The sequence below is a fragment of the Tachyglossus aculeatus genome, chromosome 21 (assembly GCF_015852505.1).
Source record: "Tachyglossus aculeatus isolate mTacAcu1 chromosome 21, mTacAcu1.pri, whole genome shotgun sequence".
Lineage (NCBI taxonomy): Eukaryota > Metazoa > Chordata > Mammalia > Monotremata > Tachyglossidae > Tachyglossus > Tachyglossus aculeatus.
In genome coordinates this window covers 62,789,862-62,810,146 of record NC_052086.1, presented here as the reverse complement: position 1 = coordinate 62,810,146, position 20,285 = coordinate 62,789,862, and the positions used below count along the sequence as shown (strand labels likewise).

At 43.7% G+C, this 20,285-nt stretch overlaps 1 protein-coding gene across 1 annotated transcript in view; it reads left to right on the top strand.

Moving 5' to 3' along the window:
* The window catches only part of LOC119942143, a 65,928-nt gene that overhangs the window by 36,135 nt on the left and 9,508 nt on the right, over nt 1–20,285 (top strand). Inside the window, exons 19-26 of the mRNA XM_038762797.1 lie at nt 5,435–5,499; nt 8,862–8,905; nt 9,043–9,128; nt 11,222–11,228; nt 11,481–11,681; nt 15,946–16,108; nt 18,215–18,364; nt 18,481–18,638. Coding sequence (XP_038618725.1) covers nt 5,435–5,499; nt 8,862–8,905; nt 9,043–9,128; nt 11,222–11,228; nt 11,481–11,681; nt 15,946–16,108; nt 18,215–18,364; nt 18,481–18,638 — 874 coding nt within the window. The remainder of the gene's footprint in view (nt 1–5,434; nt 5,500–8,861; nt 8,906–9,042; nt 9,129–11,221; nt 11,229–11,480; nt 11,682–15,945; nt 16,109–18,214; nt 18,365–18,480; nt 18,639–20,285) is intronic.

The window sequence follows — 20,285 nt, the reverse complement described above, 5'->3', positions numbered from 1 at the left end:
ACTTCCCTTTAAAATTTCTTTAAAATTTTACCCCTTTGGCCACTATGATCACTGACGCCACACCTTGAAGCAATTGCAGTCAACACCGTGGAAAGTGTAACAGGTTGGCAGGTGTGCTGCCTTTCCCTACTTAGGATGACAGACGCAGGTACCAGAAAACTTTCCACAGAAATTGAGTACTTGGATTTGAAAGTTGTTTCTTTTTATTAGAAATCTAATTTCAGATACCTGTGGAATTTAAATGATTTAAAAAGCAATATTGTGGGCCTGAGAGCTAGGGGACCTGGATTCTAATCCTGGCTCCACTACATGCCTGCTTTATAACCTTGGGCAAGTCATTTCTCTGTGTCTCAGTTTCCTCAACTGCAAAATGGGGTTTCAATTCTATTCTCCCTCTTAAACTTTGTGCCCCATGAGGGACAAGGACTATGTCTGACCTGATTGAACTTGTTATGGGCAGGAAATGTGTCTGCTAATTCTGTCATATTGTACTCTCCCAAGAGCTTAGTACGGTACTCTACACATAGTAAGTGTTCAATAGATACCATTGATTGATTGATTGGTTGACTTTCTATGTAGGTGGAGTGTAGGTCTGAGTTAGTGAACATGACAACTTGCATGAACAAGGAAATGATCACCGAGGCTTAAACTCATTACAGAGCCTCACGGGCTCTTAAACCTTCAGCATGGTGATGACATTTTAATTTTATTAGTCTGCTGAGTCCCAAGTTCTTGCCACATCATTTCAGCTGCCTCCACATCACATGTTATAACAGGAGAAAGCAGGTTTAAAAAGCAAGATAAACAGCTTTTAATGCCAAAAATATAATCCCTTAATTTAAGCATTATTTTACCCTGATGTTTTACATGCTTCTCTACTGTTTCAAAGTCTGTAATGCCTCCCCCTGAATAATAACACTTTTCAAGACTGGAATCTGAGATGGCAGCAAACTACTTGCTAATAAAAACAATGCCCTTCCAGAATCTACTAGAATCGAAAAACTTCCGCATAACCTTTTGCTCACCGAAACCACCGATGGAAGGAAACCTCTGCTCTGCTCCTCCTCATCAGCAGTGGTATTTATCGAGCACTTACAATGTGCCGAACACTGTACTATGCACTTGGGAGAATACAGTACAACAGAGTTAGCAGACAGGTTTCCTGCCCACGATGAGCTTACATTCTAGGGGGGGAGTCAGATATTAATATAAATGATTTACTACTCATGGCCTGGCCTAATGGATAGACCACTGGCCTGGGAGTCAGAAGGTCATGGGTTCTAATCCCAGCTCCGCCACTTGTCTGCTCTGTGACCTTGAGCAAGGCACTTAACTTCTCTGTGCCTCAGTTACCTCATCTTTAAAATGGGGATTAAGATTGTGAGCCCAATAATAATAATGATGATGATAATAATGGCATTTATTAAGCACTTACTACGTGCAAAGCACTGTTCTAAGCTCTGGGGAGGTTACAAGGTGATCAGGTTGTCCCACGGGGGGCTCACAGTCAATCCCCATTTTACAGATGAGGTAACTGAGGCACAGAAAAGCTAAGTGACTTGCCCAAGGTCACACAGCTGACAATTGGCGGAGCTGGGATTTGAACCCATGACCACTGACTCCAAAGCCCATGCTCTTTCCACTGAACCATGCTGCTTCTGGGGCAGGGACTGTGTCCAACCTGATTTGCTTGTTTCCCTTCCTCCCCACCTTCCCCCGGCCCCTCAAATCCCAGCACTTAGGACAGTGCCTGGCCCAGAGTAAGTGCTTAAAAAATAGTATTATTATTATTCTCTGTCTCTTCAGGCAGGGGGCTTTCATCTCTAGGATCTCCTCTCCAAACGATTCCTTCCTGGAAGGGTGAGAGCACAGCAGTGTAGCCTAGTGGAAAGAGCATAAGCCTGGGAATCAGAGGAGATGTCCTGAGTTCTAATCCTGCCTCTGCCACACTTGTCTGCTGGGTGACCTTGGCCAAGTCACTTAACTGCTTTGTGCCTCAGTTGCCTCATATATAAAATGGGGATTAAGACTGGGAGCCCCATGTGGGACATGGACCAGTCCGATTAGCTTGCATTTTACTATGATACCTGGCATATAGTAAGCATTAACAAATACCATAAAAAAGTGAGACCTACTGCTGTGCAGAAAGATGAGACAGTAGAACAGAGTTTGGAGGAAAGAGAAAAGCAGGAGGGGTTGAACAACAATGGAAAATTGAAGGAAAATGCACTCTGGTCCCCTTCCTTTGGTTGAGGAGAGCTCTTGAAAGACAGTCTTGAAAGACTTGTAGGCTAATAGAGCCCTAATACTAGAGGTCTTTGGGATTTGAGAATGAGACTGGAGGTGATCGAAAGTGGCCAAGTCTTTTGCCCTGATAGCATTTGATTATGCAACTCTGCAAACTCCCTCTTCCTTCCTATTCTATGTAAGTATTTATTCAATGTTTAGCTGTCTCAAAGTCCTTTTCAGATTTGTCTGTAACAGTGTGATCAGTACCACAAGTATCTTGAACTTCTAATCATTTTTATTTTCCAAAGCATGTTCCTAATCTCATTGTCTGTCCCCTGCTGTAGAGTGTAAGGTCCTTGTGGGCGGGGAACGCGTCCACCAACTCTGTTGTATTGTACTCTCCCAAGCACGTCATAGAGTGGTCTGAACAAAATAAGCCATTGATTGATGGAGCAATCGATCTCATTCTTCCCCACACAACATCTCTAAGAGGTTAAGGTGGGATGGGAATTGCTATGGCCTAGTGGGTAGAGCATGGGTCTGAGATCAGAAGGTCATGGGTTTAATCCTGGCTCCGCCACTTGTCTGCTGTGTGACCTTGGCATGTCACTTTACTTCTCTGGGCCTCAGTTACCTTATCTGTAAAATGGGGATGAAGACTGTGAGCCCCAGGCAGGGCTGGGACTGTGTCCAACGTGATTATGTTGAAACTACCCCAATGCTTAGAACAGTGCCTGGCACATGGTAAGTGCTTAACGAATACCATCATTATTGTTATTATTATTATTATTCCATTTTACTGAAGGGGTAAATGAAGTCCGTAGAGGTTAAGTGATTTACCCAAAGTCATCTAAGGGGTTACTGGAAGAGATGGAACTAGAACTTAGGAATGGGACTCTTTTCAATCGGCATCATAGAGGCACAGCATTACATGGACATGAATTCTTGAGCCAAGCTTTTGATGAAGATGACATTTGCCCACTTCTCAAGGCCTTAAATCCTCCCGTGCCTTGGTTGATCTCAGGGCCAAGAAATGCTACTTCTTTGCTGATGGATTTTCATGGCTTCTATGAACATAAAGAGAAGCAGCGTGGCTCAGTGGAAAGAGTGCGGGCTTTGGAGTCAGAGGTCATGGGTTCAAATTCCGGCTCCGTCAATTGTCAGCTCTGTGAATTTGGGCAAGTCACTTCACTTCTCTGGGCCACAGTTACCTCATCTGTAAAATGGGGATGAAGACTGTGAGCCCCCCGTGGGACAACCTGATCACCTTGTAACTTCTCCAGCACTTAGAACAGTGCTTTGCACATAGTAAGTGCTTAATAAATGCCATCATAAATGCCATTATAAATGCCATTATAAATGCCACCATTTATGCTACTCTTTTGAAGCAGCCTGGACTGTTTCAATCAATCAATCAATCGTATTTATTGAGCGCTTACTGTGTGCAGAGCACTGTACTAAGCGCTTGGGCCCCCTGTACCTCACCCAGTTACCTGCCAGCCAATTAAAGGTGTAGAGCATCAGGGGAGGTGGCCTGGCTTTTCCCACTTCCCCTACCCCTGCACCATACCCCTTCTTACCCTCACCCAGAGCCACATCAAACTCCCTGCAGGAGCAGATGGTGCAGCCTCGGCCCCAGTCCCACAGCCTTCCTGCTCCTCCAGATAGACTGGGGCTGCCCAGGCACCAACTTCTGCTCTGGTGCCCCCAGTGACTCCAGACATTTTGTATTTCCTCAGTCCCTTACTAAATCCTTTCTGTTCCACCTTCACAACATCATTAAAATCCATCCTCTCCTCTCCATCCAAACTGCTACCATGTTAATCCAAGTCACTTATTCTATCCTGCCCTGATATTACTGAATCAGTCTCCTTGCTGACCTCCCAGCCTCCTGTCTCTCCCCACTCCAGTCCGTACTTCACTCTAAGGCCCAGATCATTTTTTCTACAAAAGTGTTCAGGCTATGTTTCCCCATTCAAGAAACTCCAGTGGTTGCCCCTCCACATATTTATGAAACAGAAACTTCTCATCAGTGGCTTTAAAGCCCCCAATCACCTTGCCCCTTCATCTCTCCTTGCTATGCGTCTCCTACAGCCCAGCCCACAAACATCACTCCTCCAATGTCATCCTTCTCTTTGTACCTTAATCCCATCTATCTTGCCACAGATCTCTTGCCTTTGTCCTGCCTCTGACCTGGAACGCCAGCTCTCCTCATATCTGACAGACAATGACTTTCCCCCACTTAAAAGCCTTATTGAAGGCACATCTTCTTCCCTACAAAATCCTCCTTTCCTTTTCTCCCCCTCCCTTCTGAATCATCTTGACTTGCTGCCTTTATTCATCCCCCCTACAAGCCCCACAGCACTTATGTACATATCTGTAATTTATTTATATTAATGTCTGTCTCCCCCTCTAGACTGCAAGCTCACTGTGGGCAGGGAATGTGTCTGTTAATTGTTATAAACTCCCAAGTTTTCTCCCAAGCACTCAGTAGACTGCTCTGCACATAGTTAAGTGCTCAATAAATAAGATTGATTGACTGACTGAGAGGCCTAGCACAGAAACAAACTTTGGTGGCAGGGTCTGAATTGCAGGGAGACTTGGGGCTTCTAAACCATCCCTATCAATATGCCCATTACGGCCCTTATTGTTTCACTGGAACTGCATACCATGCCACACAGGCTTATTTGCACCTACAGAGAGGACAAAGGCCATGAGGATGGAAGAATGAATACAGGACACTGTGTCCACTGTGACCTCTGGCTGCTTTCCTTCACCCCCAGCTGCAGGGGCGGGACAAAGCCAGAGACACCCCCATGACCGAACCATAGCACTCAGGTTGGCTGCTGAAACAGTCAGGAAGCTGCTTGTCACCATGGACACATTAGTGACTTCTAACCCACCAAGCATCAGGGGTTAGCCTTCTTGACCATCAGTGATCATTCCTGTTTTCAGGACTCACTAACCCCAGGCAGGACACAGTGGGAGAAGCTAGTAGCTAAACCAAATCAAGTAACTAATAATTGGAAAATTGTTATTGGAAACTCTCAGGCCTCCTGGTTTCAAATAAGGGTTGGGATGGGGGTTGTTTAACCTCCTTTTGCCCTCAAAATAGAAATAAGAAACAATAGTTAAAACATCATGAATAACCACACCTGTTCAGTGACATGATCATATCACCAAAATTTTCCTTCCGTGGATTTAGATGTTATCCCAAATCTCAAGAGGATTATCTTCTGTCTCCAAGCCTTAACAAGAGTTACATCAACAGTACTCCCAACACATCACAAATACTATTTTTTGAATGATTACTGTAATCAGAGGAAAAGTTATTGGGTTTTACTATCTACCTGGAAGAATAAAGGGTTTGTTTCTGCAGTAATTGTTACAGGTTTAGAGAAATGACAGCAGGGTTTGATGGAGGAGAAACTCAGGTGGATTTTTCAGAGTTTCTTGGATTGCTGACAGTAAAGGCTGTTTGGCTTGAGCTTCTTCAGGTTGGCAAAATCTGAGTTGTGCTGATGTGTATCTCACCTGGGAACATTCACCTCAAGTCCCCACAGGATGGATTTTTCTAAAGCACCATTCTACACACGTCTCCCCATTCCCTGGAAATGTTCAATGACTGCCCATCCATCTCCACATCAAGCAGAAACTTCTCACTTTTAGCCTGAAGGCACTCAATCAGCTTGCCTCTGGCTACCTAACCTCACTCTTCTCCCACAACAACCCAGCGCATATATTTTACTCTTCTAACCCCAACCTTCTCACCATGCCTCAATTTTATCTCTCTTGCTGTGTGACCTCTTGCTCACACCTTCCCTCCTGCCTGGAACTTTCTCCCCGAAGCAGTGTGGCTCAATGGAAAGAGCATGGGCTTTGGAGTCAGAGGTCACGGGTTCATATACCGGCTCCGCCAATTGTCAGCTGTGTGACTTTGGGCAAGTCACTTCACTTCTCTGGACCTCAGTTGCCTCATCTGTAAAATGGGGATTAAGACTGTAAGCCACCCGGGCGACAACCTGATCACATTGTAACCTCCCCAGCGCTTAGAACAGTGCTTTACACAAAGTAAGTGCTTAATAAATGCCATTATTATTATTATTATCCCTCTTCAAAGCCCTCCTAAAATCATACCTCCTCCAGGAAGACTTCCCAATCTAGTCTCTCATCTCCCCGCCCTATTCTCCCTCCCTTTTGCTTCACCTTTTCACATAAATCTGTATCCCTTAATCGTTTTGGTACTCACCCCACCCCTACAGCATTTATTTACATATCCTTATGTGCAGTTGCTTCCCCTACATGTAATTTATTTTAACAGCTGCCTTCCTGATTAGATCATATACTCCCTGAGGACAGGGATTGCATCACACTGCACAGAGAAGTTAAGTGACTTGCCCAAAGTCACACAGCCACTTGTCAGCTGTGTGGCTTTGGGCAAGTCACTTAACTTCTCCGTGCCTCAGTTTCCACATCTGTAAAATGGAGATTAAGACTGTGAGCACCATGTGGGACAACACTGATTACCTTGTATCCTCCCCAGCGCTTAGAACAGTGCTTAGCACATAGTAAGCACTTAACAAATACCAACATTATTATTACAGTGCTCTACTCAAGATAAGTGCTCAATACATGCCATTGATTGATTGATTTGATGCAGGGGTCAGCCTGCAGTGGAGACAGATGGCTGGGTGATCTGGAGACTTGATGACTTCAGAGGAAAGACTGGAAGTTCACATGGTGAAAAAGCAAATCCTTGCCTAAGATGGTTGCATTTGCAGGTAAGAGAGAGCAGGCACCCAAGATCCACTGTCTTTGTCACTAATTAGTCTCTTTTACTCTTCAGAAATTGCCATGATTAACTGAAGAAAAAAAATATAATTTAATCTGGATCCTTGAAAAATGCCATCCAAGAAGCAATTATGGCTAATCTCTTACTAATTATTAGCTTTCAGTGGCTCATATTGAAAGAAGGTGAAAATTAAGTTTATCTACCCTGGGTTTAATCATATAATGACCCTGGGAAGTTGGGTCATATATTAGCAAGTCTACCTGCACCCTCTCTCCCTGGCACCCATCGGAATAAAGAAACTTTGAAACTTCAAATCTAACACACACCACGAGGAATTTCTATAGAGTGCTATCGAGTGTGAATCTTATCAGTGACTCAGCCCATCCAGTCCTAGAAACAATTTTCAACCCTCAGCATTGAATGAGATGAAAAATGCTCACTTCTTTGCTCATATTCTTATTGACTGAAGGTGTAGTTCATGAAAAAAGGACAAGGCAGAGATTAGCTCTTCTATGTTAAACATTGAGCAATATAGGTAGGTAAATACTCTGTGCTCAGTGGACTAAAAATATAGATTACTGTATTTCTCTGAAACTTGACTGATGTGTTTGCTGTGTTTATTTTTAGCAACAACAAATGGTGTGCACTTCTATTGTACTTTCCCAAGCTCCCTTAGTACAGTGCATTACACTGATTGGGCATTCAATAAATATCATTACTACTACTACTGCTTACAATCATTCCTTCCGTATCACCCTGTTTCACCCCCTTTGCTCTTCCCCCCTCCCACCCCAAAACACTTATGTATATATCTATAATTCTGTTTATATTGATACCTGTTTACTTATAATGATGTCTGTCTCTCCCCCAACCCCAGGACTGTGAGCTTGTTATGGGCAGGGATTGTCTCTATTTATTGGGTATTGTACTTTCCCAAGCGCTTAGTACAGTACTCTGCACACAGTAAGCACTCAATATATATGATGAATGAATGAATGAGTGAATCATGGTTTAAGGTGATAAGACAAAGCCGCCTTCTGGCACAACCAGTTCCACACACACCTGGACCTGTCTTCATCCTCAGGTTCAAATCTCAGAAAGTGAGCTCAATCCATATGGTGTGAGGTTTCTATCATCCTTTTTACACCAGGATCTTTGGAGAACAGGAGGAGAAAGGGAAGGCGGGAAAACAGAGAAAGAGAGAACAGAGTAATTAATTTAAAAAACTCAAGGGAAACAGTGTGATAAGGTCCTTGAAACTAGAGACCATGTCCTTTATATCAATCGATCTATGGTACATATTGAGCTTACTGGGTGCAGAGCATTGTATTAACTTTCCTTCTATTGAATGCTCCCAAGTGCTTAGTTGAGTAGAGTAGTATAGTATCACTTAGAGTAGTAGAGAAGCAGTGTAGCCTAGTGGAAAGAGCATGGGCTTGGGAGTCAGAGGACCTGTGTTCTAATCCTGGCTCTGCCCTTATCAGTTGTGTGACAGTGGGCAAGTCACTTCACTTCTCTGTGCCTAAGTTCCCTCATCTGCGAAATGGGGATTCAGTTCCTGTGTTCCCTCCTACTTAGAATGTGAGCCCCATGTGGGACCTAATTATCTTGTATCTACCCCAGCACTTAGTACATTGTTTGGCACATGATAAGCACTTTACAAATACCACTATTATTATTATTATAGTGGTAGGCACACAATAAGGAGCTCAATAAATACTTTGCATTAAACAATGAAGGCTCCCTCTTGTAGCTTCTTTCAGATTTCCTTCATTTTTCTATCTCTCTCCTGCTCGTAAAGTACCTCTGGGGTTTCTTCTCCTGTGACTGCTTTTTATAGGGTCTTACTTCATCGTTTTCACTGAGATTCTTTCAGGAACCCAAGTACCTGCAGTGTTTGCACATCCTGTCCTCCTTAATTAGAGGCCCGGGAACTGTTCTCAGACCCTGCTTTCCTGCCAGATAAATGGGGTCCTCAAGCAGTTGAGGCCTTCTGCTAATACCTGTTTGCCCACTGCTAGTTCTGCCTTGTGTTTGTGGGCTGTCTCCTGTTCTGCTACCTGGCTGTGGATGTCCCTATTTTCTTTTACCTGGCTGCAATTTTCCGGTACCACTGCCCAGCTGACCATATCAGCCTGTTCTGATCCCAGATGAGGAATGGGCTGGCCCTACCTTCCCTTTGCTCTGGATCCTGAGTTTCACCAACATCTTCTCTCCTTGGCACCTGAGGATCTCTCTGTTCTTTTCCTGAGATGCAATAACTAGGATCTAGGCTGCGATAACTCACTGAGTTTAACTCCTCCTGCTCACAGTAAACAATGCTCAGAGCAAAAAAAAAAAAAAAAATACAGCTTCTGAAACACACCTCTGAGATACATCTCTGTTGAAGCAGATATAAATTCCAAGTAGATGACAATCTGGTTGAAATGTAAAGAGATAAAAGTATCAAAGAAATTATCTTGGGAAAATCCTCAGAAAAATCCTCAGAAGTGGGCAAGTCTTTCTGCTTTCATATCACTATGTCTTTGCTTCTTTCTTTTTGCCTCTGCTTCATTGGGTGTGACTTACCGAGGTAGGAAACAAATAACAGAGATACCCAGAGGTTTAGAGGAAGATAAATTGAGGAATGCGTTATTTTTCCATTCTGAAACATTAAATATTTGAGTCCTCAAATCTATGAATGCCTTAAATTTGTAATCTTCCAGTAAGGTGAACAGACCATTTAAAGCACAAATGCACAAAGTGAAGAACAGTAATTGGGGAAGGGAACATGCCGACCAACTCTGTTACATTCAATTGTATTTATTGAGAGCTTACTGCATGCGGAGTACTGTACTAAGCACTTGGAAAGTACAATTCAGCAACAGAGACAATCCCTACCTAACCACGGGCTCACAGTCTAGAAGGGGGGAGGCAGACATCAAAACAAGTAAAAAGGTTATACTGTTACTCTCCCAAGCACTCAGTACAGTTCTCTGCACACAGTAAGCACTCAGTAAATACACTTGATTGATTGATTGATTGATGGATAACCAGCATTGACACAACAGCGCATAACCTCAGAGAGAGCTTGCAGGGCTCCAGGAAAACACAACAGATAGAGGATGCAGTATGAGTGAACAAATGGACATGAATGTGAACAAGCAGTGTTGTCCGGTGGAAAGAGCCTGGGAGTCCAAGGACCTGGATTCTAATCGTGGCTCTGCTACTTGTCTGTTGTGTGACAACTCTGGGCAAAACACTTGACCTCTCTGCGCCTTGGTTCCTCTTTGGTAAAATGGTGACTAAACACCCATGCTCTCTTGTGCTTTAACTGTAAGCCTCATGTGGGGCAGGGAGTGTGTCTGACCTGATTAACTTGTATCTACCCCAACTCTTAGCAAATAGCAAGCACTTAAAAATACTATTATTATTATTAAACAGACAAAAAGACATCAAGGTCTCAAAAATCAGAAACGGAAAAAATTATAACGGGGACCTGGGAAGATGAAGAAGGCAGAGTAATGTTTTCTCCAGTAGGATACTTGCTTTAAAAATAACTGGTAAAATGGAGAAATGAAAGTATCCCTACTAAATGGTAACATTGAACACAAGAACCTGTTGGATAACAACCGCCTCAAAATTCATGGGGAAAAAGTTGAGATAACATTTTAAAATATTTTGGCCTCCTGACCAGCTTTTCTCTTGTTTGATGCAGTTAATGAAACAGTTTCTCTTGATGATATTGCTATTACACAAAACAGAGCTTACCTAGGCCATTAAGAGGTCCTGGAATAATTGTGGAGATTGTAAAACAGCAAAATAAATCTTTGGGGGTAACCAGACTGGTTTGGCATTCAAGTAAGCATCTTAGGGGCCCTATTATATACTGGAATAAATTCAGAAGATGGACTTCTGGATAATTCATAAAATCAATATATTTTTGTCTGTAAACTTGTAGTATATTCCCCCACGTACTTAGTACCTGCAAAGGATAAGTGTTCAGTAAATGCTATTGATTGATCTAAAAAGTTTATAAGGTACTTGGTTAATGACCAGATTTCATTTTTATAATTTGACAAGATGCGATTAATCTGCTAAATGAATCTATGATCATAAATGCAAAACAGGAATACTTAATTCATCCCTTTCCTGGAGGCCCTAATGGGAAATTGCAACAGAACTGTTTTCACTCAAGTACCAATTATCTTTTCTTCTCAGGCATCCAGTATCCACACTCTGTCTCAGCTCTAACGAATGTTTCCTCCATTCAGCCATTTACTCACCTACATACCACCTTTGAAACTTTAAACCATTTTGCTCCTGGTTGTATTTTGCAAACTGCTTATTCCACATTCTCATAGGTGAGCAAAGAGGGTGGAGTGCTTTTGGCATTCTCGAAGAACAAATAAAAACCTGCTCACAAGGGCAGCTTGAATGACAACCACCCTGGCTTCTCGGCTCACACCCGTCTGTGCAGAACATGAATCCGTTCATCCGGCTCCTCTCTGATCCTGTTGTGGTTTTCCTGCTTGGGGTCCTGGCATTTTGCATGTTGAGGCACTTTTCAACCCAATCTGGACGGTCAATTTTTAAACTCCCGCCTGGGCCCCCGCCTCTCCCCCTCATCGGAAACCTGCATTTGCTGGATTGGAGGAGGCAGGACAAGTCTCTGATGAAGGTAGGACAGAAATCCTTGCAGGAGGGTTCCCACCAATTGGCAAGAATTTCTAATTCGTGCTTGGGGATTTGGCATGATTTTAAGCTCTCCAACTTCCATCACAACCTTGCAGAGGTGACTGCAGGCGAAGTGTACAGAGTGGGGAGTGTCCCTAAACCCACTGAGGCTGCAGGAGGGTGTCCCTAGGCCCACTGAGGCTGCACACGGCGGGAGACTCCCTCTCGGATGAGGGACAATGATCTTGGCTTGCTGCGACCACTCAAACCAGCAGAGTCTCCCTAGGCTGTGGGATGTTTCCTTGTGCCTGTTGCAGCCGCTTACAGTCTCCTTAGTCTGGGGGACACTGTCCCTGTACCTACTGAGGTTGCTCCCAGCAGCACACTTCCCCTAGGCTTGGGGACTATGCCCCTAGGCCCTCTGAGCCCACTCACATCACGGAGTCCCCCAAGGCTGGGGGACAGTTTTCACTGAAACCAAAACCTTAAGGGACCTGCTGGGAGAGGGGACCAAGGAGGACAGTGCAGAGAGGGCTTCTGGTTTTGACTGGCTTACAGATCCTAGAATGGGATTCTTAGGCCCCCTTTGCTTCTGTTTCTCCATTTTCAGAACAAACTTGCTAATGTCACTCAGCAAAAACTGGTCATACAGCTGGTTTTTTTCATGGTATTTTGGGGGGCTTACTATGTGCCAAGCGCTGCTCTAAATGCTAGGATAGATACAAATCCATCAAGTTGGACACAGTCTCTGTCCCACATGGGGCTCACAGTCTAAGTAGGAGGGAGAACAGGTATTTAATCCCCATTTTACATTTGCACACCAAGTTAAGTGACGTGCCCAAGGTCATATGGCAAGTGATTGGCAGAACTGGGATTAGAACGCAGGTCCTCTGACTTCCGGGCCCATATTCTTTCCACTAGGTTACGCTCTTTCTCTGCATCTGATTTTACTATGCATACCACATGACTGTGTGATACCACCTTAATAATAATAATAATGATGTATGTTACTCCCGTCATCAAAAATCTCCAGTGGCTACCAATCAAGCTGCACCATTAGGCAAAAACTCCTCACCCTGGGCTTCAAGGCTGTCCATCACCTCGCCCCCTCCTACCTCACCTCCCTTCCCTCCTTCTACAGCCCAGCCCGCACCCTCCACTCCTCTGCCCCTAACCTCCTCACCATGCCTCATTCTCGCCTGTCCCGCCGTCGACCCCCGGTCCACGTCCTCCCCCTGGCCTGGAATGCCTTCCCTCTGCACATCCACCAAGCTAGCTCTCTTCCTCCCTTCAATAGCCCTACTGAGAGCTCACTTCCCCTAGGAGGCCTTCCCAGACTGAGCCCCCTCCTTCTTCTCCCCCTCCTCCCCGTCCCCATTCCCCCCGCTTTACTTCCTTCCCCTCCCCACAGCACCTGTAAATGTGTATATATGTTTGTATGTATTTATTACTCCATTTATTTTATTTGTACATATTTATTCTATTTATTTTATTTTGTTAATATGTTTTGTTTTGTTGTCTGTCTCCCCCTTCTAGACTGTGAGCCCACTGTTGGGAAGGGCCCGTCTCTATATGTTGCCAACTTGTACTTCCCAAGTGCTTAGTACAGTGCTCTGCACACAGTAAGCGCTCAATAAATACGATCGAATGAATGAATGAATGATGGCATTTGTTAAGTGCTTACTATGTGCAAAGCACTGTTTTAAGTGCTGGGGAGATTACAAGGTGATGAGGTTGTCCCACGGGGGGCTCACAGTCTTACTCCCCATTTTACAGATGAGGGAACTGAGGCACAGGGAAGTGAAGTGACTTGCCCAAAGTCATACAGCTGACAGTTGGTGGAGCCGGGATTTGAACCCATGAACTCTGATTCCCAAGCCCGTGTTCTTTCCATTGAGCCACGGCACAGTACACGTACATAGCTGTTCTTTGAGTTCCAAGATGACACTGCAGAAAGCAAGATTGTACCTGTGCATGTGTGTGTACGTGCAAGTGTGAGTGATAAAATAAATATATTGCTGAGATGCTTGTAAAGATAATTCCTATTGCATTTTTGCATTGGTTACCCATAGTGGCTGGCTCTGTTTCTCCTCTTGGAGTCATAGTCTTCATGAATTCCCTGCTCCAAGACAGTATCTCCATTTCTGACTGCTCTCTTCCAGGTTGACCAGTATTCTGAAACTGACTTCTAACTGCCCAGTGCTTTGCCGCAGCACAGAAACAGCGTGGCCTAGTGGAAAGTGCACAGGCTTGGGAGTCAGAAGTCCTGGATTCTAATCCCAGCTCTGTCACATGTCTGCTGTGTGACCTTGGGCGAGCCAGTTAACTTCTCAGTGCTTCAGTTCCATCATCTGTAAAATGGGGATTAAGACTGTCGGCACCCTGTGGGACAGGGACTGTGTCCAACCCAATTATCTTTTATATACCCCAGTGCTTAGAACATTGCTTGGCATGTAGTAAGTGTTTAACAAGTAGCATTATTATTATTATTACCATTTAACATCTTGCTTCATCATGTCTGTAAATTGTTTCATTTATCCACCTTTATCCCATTTCAGTTCATCCTAGAACAAATTGTTCAGGTATCCAGTTGTCCCTCATCCATTTTCTTCACATACCCAACTGGCAAAAGGGTGCCGTGATGACTCCAGGACCTCATGTGCTCTTGTTAGCCATTTGATCAATCTATCAATCTGTGGTGTTTGTTAAATACTTACTGTGTGCAGAGCCCTGTATTAGGTGCTTGGAAAAGTAAAATACAATAGAGTTGATATTAAATGGCACCCTCAGATAGCGTTGGCACCTATAGTAGGTGTCCTTGCCAGAAAGAAGTTTGACTATCACAATTGCTGGATAGATCTGCAGTTCAGTCTGAGTCTTGGCACTATACTGGCATCCTACACTATCTTTGATTTGCTTGAAGGACACCATAGCCTTCTTGATTTGTTTTTCTGCCTTCTAGTCTATCCTTGCGTCTTTGAATAATGTTCTACCCGCATAACAGAATTCATTGACAGCATTCAGTTCTCATGTTGCTGATGTAGATTCTGGGTTGTGTGTACCATTTGGCTGAGACAACAGGTTGATACAACATCTCTGATAAGTGTATATATCGGCTGGCATACAGCACTACTGAAAATGAAAGATGGCTCCAGCCTCTCATCAAAGACATAAAATGGATCTGACTGAGATAGCTAAAAAACTTCTACCACCATCGAGGCTGATACTCTGCAAAGAATAGTTTGTCTGCCCACAGACAAAGATGTAGTTCTTTTCCCAGTACTTAATGGTGCATTTTCACTGCAGTTAGACCCATAAAAAAAATTCCCAGATTTCAAGCAGCACAGCTTAGTGGATAGAGCATGGGCTCTGGGAGTCAGAAGGACTTGGGTTCTAATCCTGCGCTGCCACATGTCTGCTGTGTGACCTTGGATATGTCACTTAACTTCTCCGTGCCTCAGTTACCTCATCTGTAAAATGGGGTTAAGAGAATGAGCCCTATGTGGGACAGGGACTGTGTCCAACCTGATCAACTTGTATCTACCTAGTGCTTAGAAGAGTGCTTGGCACATAGTAAGTGCATAACAAGTATTATTATTATTATTACCTGAGAAGTGGACTTTCAACTTAGTGGCCTTCACAGACTTTTCCTCCATACATGGAACTCGGAGGAATGAGAACAGCATGGCCTGGGAGTCAAAAGGACCTGGGGTCTAATCCCATTCCACCAGTGCTCTGCACATAGTAAGTGCTCAATAAATACAATTGAATCAATGCTGTGACCTTGAACAAGTCACTTCTCTTCTCTGTGCCTCAGTTATCTCATCTTTAAAATGAGGATCAAGACTGTGAGCCCCATGTGGGACATGGACTGAGTCAAATCTGACTAGTTCTTATGTACCGTAGTGCTTAGTACTGTGTATGGCAAAGAATGAGGGCTTAATAACATAAAAAAAAGCTACAGGACTTCAAGGATGCCACAATTATCACCATCTTCAAAAAGAAAGCTGAGTTTGCAGAGGTTTTGGTGGGATCTCACCTCTGCTGACAAGATCCTAATCAGGGTCCTCCTGGACTGTGTCCAACCTGATTAGCTTGTATCTACCCCAGCACACAGAACAGTGCCTAGCACATAGTCAACACTTAACAAATAAAACAATTATTATTGTTATTATTATATATATATGTTATTTTATTTATACAATGTAATTCCAGTCCAGTAAATTTTTCCTTCCACTTTCGATATCCCAACTCTACCTCTTTTCCAGATTTCAGAAAAGTATGGCCCAGTGTTCACTGTCCAGTTTGGACTAAAGAAGATGGTAGTGCTAACTGGCTATGAGGCTGTGAAGGAAGCGTTGGTAAACTTGGCCGATGAGTTTGCAGACCGACCACCAATTCCAATATTCTACCAGATCCAGCATGGACACGGTACCGGCACTGGGGAAAAGTTATCAATATTTGATCATTTGGCCAGAAATTTTGTCATCATGCATGTGGGGGCACTTAGTTTCCATGACGTGACTTTAAGTCAGGCCAGTCTGACATCTCAGGTAGAATTCTGGGTTTGTTCAGTCATGCACATTAAAATGTATTTACTTTCCAGGGACCTGAAGTAATTATGCTGGGCCGGGGGAATTTCTTGGGAAATTCTAAGCATTTCTGCATCAGGCAGAAATGTGGGAGAGGACAATGCCAATTTTGGTGGACCTGATGTTCTTTAATGGCATGGGAGAGAGTCATAGGTGGAAACTCAAGTTTACTGCATGGAAGAAGGTAGTGCTAAGCCATTTCCATATTTTTACAAAGAAAACTCTAGGGTTACACTACCAGAATGATTGAAGGTGGAGAGTGGGGCATCCTGGGAGAGATGTGTCCATGGAGTAGCTAGGGGTCATAGAAGACTCAACAGCATAGGACAAGACAAGATGTTCTTTGAATGATAAGCTTTCCTTAACACTTTTCAAATGGTGAGGAGGGGAAGCAGTGGAAAAGGAAGGAGAAGCAAGAGGGAGGCAGGAGGAAGCGAAAACATGACCACCCCTGGGGCACCAACGTAAAAGAGGGGCGAGATAGTTGAACATGACTGGAGTTCTCTCTACTCATTTGGTCAGTTGATTGCATTTATTGAGCCCTTACCATGTGCAGAGCTTGGGAGAGCCACTTCAGAGTCTCTCAAGAGAGGCACTTCTTTGCTATGTGACCTTGGGCAAGTCATTTAACCTCTTTGTGCCTCAGTTACCTCATCTGCAAAATGGGGATTAAGACTGTGAGCCCCATGTGGGACAGGGACTATGTCTAACCTGATTACCCTGTACCTACCCCAGAACTTAGGACAGTACTTGACACATAGTAAGTCCTTAACAAATACCATTAATGTTATTATTATTAATCAATCAATCAATCAATCACATTTATTGAGCGCTTACTATGTGCAGAGCACTGTACTAAGCGCTTGGGAAGTACAAATTGGCAACACATAGAGACAGTCCCTACCCAACAGTGGGCTCACAGTTTAAAAGGGGGAGACAGAGAACAGAACCAAACATACCAACAAAATAAAATAAATAGGATAGAAATGTACAAGTAAAATAAATAAATAAATAAATAAATAGAGTAATAAATATGTACAACCATACAATACATTACAATACAATACAATTATTACAATACATCAATAAACAGATACATTCCCTGCTCTCTGGCATACTTTGGTTCCAGGAAGGAATTATTTTAGACTGACTTAAATTCCCTGCCCACAACAACCTTACAGAGTAGAGGAGGAGACAGATATTAATATAAATAAATACAATTACGGATATGTACATAACTGGTGTTGGCTTTAGTGAGATCTGTATGTGGGGTGCAGTGGTGGTTATGGTGATAATGATGAGTGATGGTGATGATGATGATGGAATTTCCATTAAAACCAACAGAAGAGCTTGGGTCCTGCCTTTTTCTTCTCCTCCTCCTCTTCCCCAAACCAGTTAATCATAGTCTCTCAACTGGTCCTACTTCAGTGTTTCCTTCCCCAGACTTTGCCTGGCTCCCCTAACCCCCATAAACTGGGTGCCACTCACCTGTCTCTCTTTCTTCAGCTTCCCTCTCTCCTCAGTATTACCCAAAAAGCCCCGGAAAGCAGAATTCCATAAGAATTTTAGGTCCTTGAGGTTAGCTTCTAGATCTTCTCTAAAGGGTTAGTACAGTGTTGTACATGCAGTGACACAATTAGTGTTTGTTGATGATGATGATGATATTGCTGTTATTGAAGGCTTGTCAGCCTGAGAGTGGGGTCGGTCTATCAGGTTTCATTCTGACTCTACTTCAGTGAAGATCACTTTGAAGTAATACACCCTGGTACTAGTTCCTTGGTTAGGCCTGCCAGTACACATAATGAGATGTGTAATCAGGACTCAGTTTCCTAAATAGACCAGCTCCCAAGAATTCTAAGCCACCATTATCTCCAATGGCCAGATTAGGTAGAGAATCTTCAGGACATTCAAGGCCTAAATCCACATTTACAACTTCACTCCTTAGGTGTCTTTTTCTCTTCGGGGGAGTTATGGAAAACCACAAGAAGATTTACTATTTCCAGCATGCAGAAACTTGGCATGGGCAAACATTCAATGGAGGAGAAGATTCTTGAGGAGTTTCACTGCCTGGTAGAATTGCTGGAATCATTCAAAGGTGAAGATGGCAAATCTTAATATTCATCTTTCATTCCTTAGAGCTAACCAACATGGCCCGTACTATGGTGTGCCTTGCTGATTTGTTCCCAAGATAAGTTTCTGCTTGTTCTGCAGGGGAGCCTTTCAGGTTGAAACTGCTCAACAAGGCTCCAACCAACGTCACCTTCACACTGCTGTTCGGGGAGCGGTTCGATTATCAGGATCCAACTTTTGTCACTTTGCTCAGACTAATAGATGAAGTTATGGTTCTCCTTGGGTCTCCTACCATACAAGTGAGTAAGGATTTCCATTCAACCACATTTTATTAACTTGTCCACTTTGTACTGCAAAAACGTTAGAAAACACAATTAAGTTTTTCAATAGATCTCAAGGTCAATTTTATCCTTCCTACCAGGAAGGTATTATTTGGCACTCATATAGGACTTTTAAATGCTGCTTCAAAACATGTTTTCTATGCATTTTCTATACTCAGAGAAAAAATATATTTCACTCACTTCATTAAGTTTGTTTTGCTGGGAAACACCAAACATGATGCCCAGCCACATTCAACTGAAGTTCTAAGGCTGGCTTACCTCTGCCTTAAGGGCTACAGCAATTGATGTGTCAGCATGGTAAGAGCACAGGTCTGAGAGTCAAAAGACCCAGTTCTACCCTGGGAGTCAAAATAACAATAATAATAATAATTTTGGTATTTGTTAAGTGCTCACTATGTGCCAAGCACTGTTCTAAGCACTGGGGGAGATATGAGGTAATCAGGTTGTCCCAAATGGGGCTCACAGTCTTAATCCCCATTTTCCAGATGAGGTAACCGAGGCACAGAGAAGTTAAGTGACTTGCCCAGAGTCACACAGCTGAGAAGTGGCAGAGCTGGTATTAGAACCCACATCCTCTGAATTCCAAGCCCATGCTCTTTCCACTGAGCCACGCTATGGTTTCAATCCTGGCTCCGCCACTTGTCTGCTGTGTGACCTTGGGCAAATCACTTAACTTCTCTGTGCCTTGGTTCCCTCATCTGTAAAATGGGGATTAAATTAAGGCCATGAGCCCACTGTGGGGCAGGGACTGTGTCCAACTCAATTATCTTGTGCACTACCCCAGTGCTTAGAACAGTGCCTGGTTCATAGTAAGCGCTTAACAAATACCAACATTATTATTATTATTAGTCTCATCTCTGCCACTTGCCTGCTGTGAGACCTGTGGTAAATCACTTAACTTCTCTGTGCCTCAGTTTCCCCATCTGTAAAATGGGGATTATATACCTGTTCTCTCCATCTTTGACTGTGAGCCTCATATGGAACAGGGATTGTCTCTGATCTGATATTACTGTATCTTCCCCCATGCTTAGAACAGTACTTGGTACAGAGTAAATGCTTAACAAATCCCTCAAGTATCATTTTTATGTGCCCTCTGCAACAATGCTGCTGCCAGTTCTGTCACAGGCTGGAAAACCCATCCCAGACTGGGACTGTGAGCTACTCTGGAACTGAGGAAGTTAGCAGTGACAGAGAACTCAATTCCACAGGCCATTGTAGTTTCTCAAGTCAAGGGGGCAGTGGTGCCACCCTACCAACAAAATTCTAAAATACCACCCCTGCACTTTTGGCTCCAATTTATCAATGATGTAAATAGTGGGTGCATTCAGAAAGTGCCCAGACTTGCAACATGTGCCCCTTTGGGCTGGTACTGTAGCTGACACTCCAAGCCCCGTTGCACCAATGGAGAGCTCCTGTCGATGACTTGGGCTGCGTCTGCTACATTCCCTCGTTTGCTGCACTGCTTTCATTCAATCGGATTTATTGAGTGCTTCCTGTGTACAGAGCACTATACTAAACACTTCCAAGCCTGGCGCTGACTGAGCATGCTTCCCTTGCCCCTTGGTGACACATACGTGGCCAGAATGCTTTTGTTGGTAAATTCAT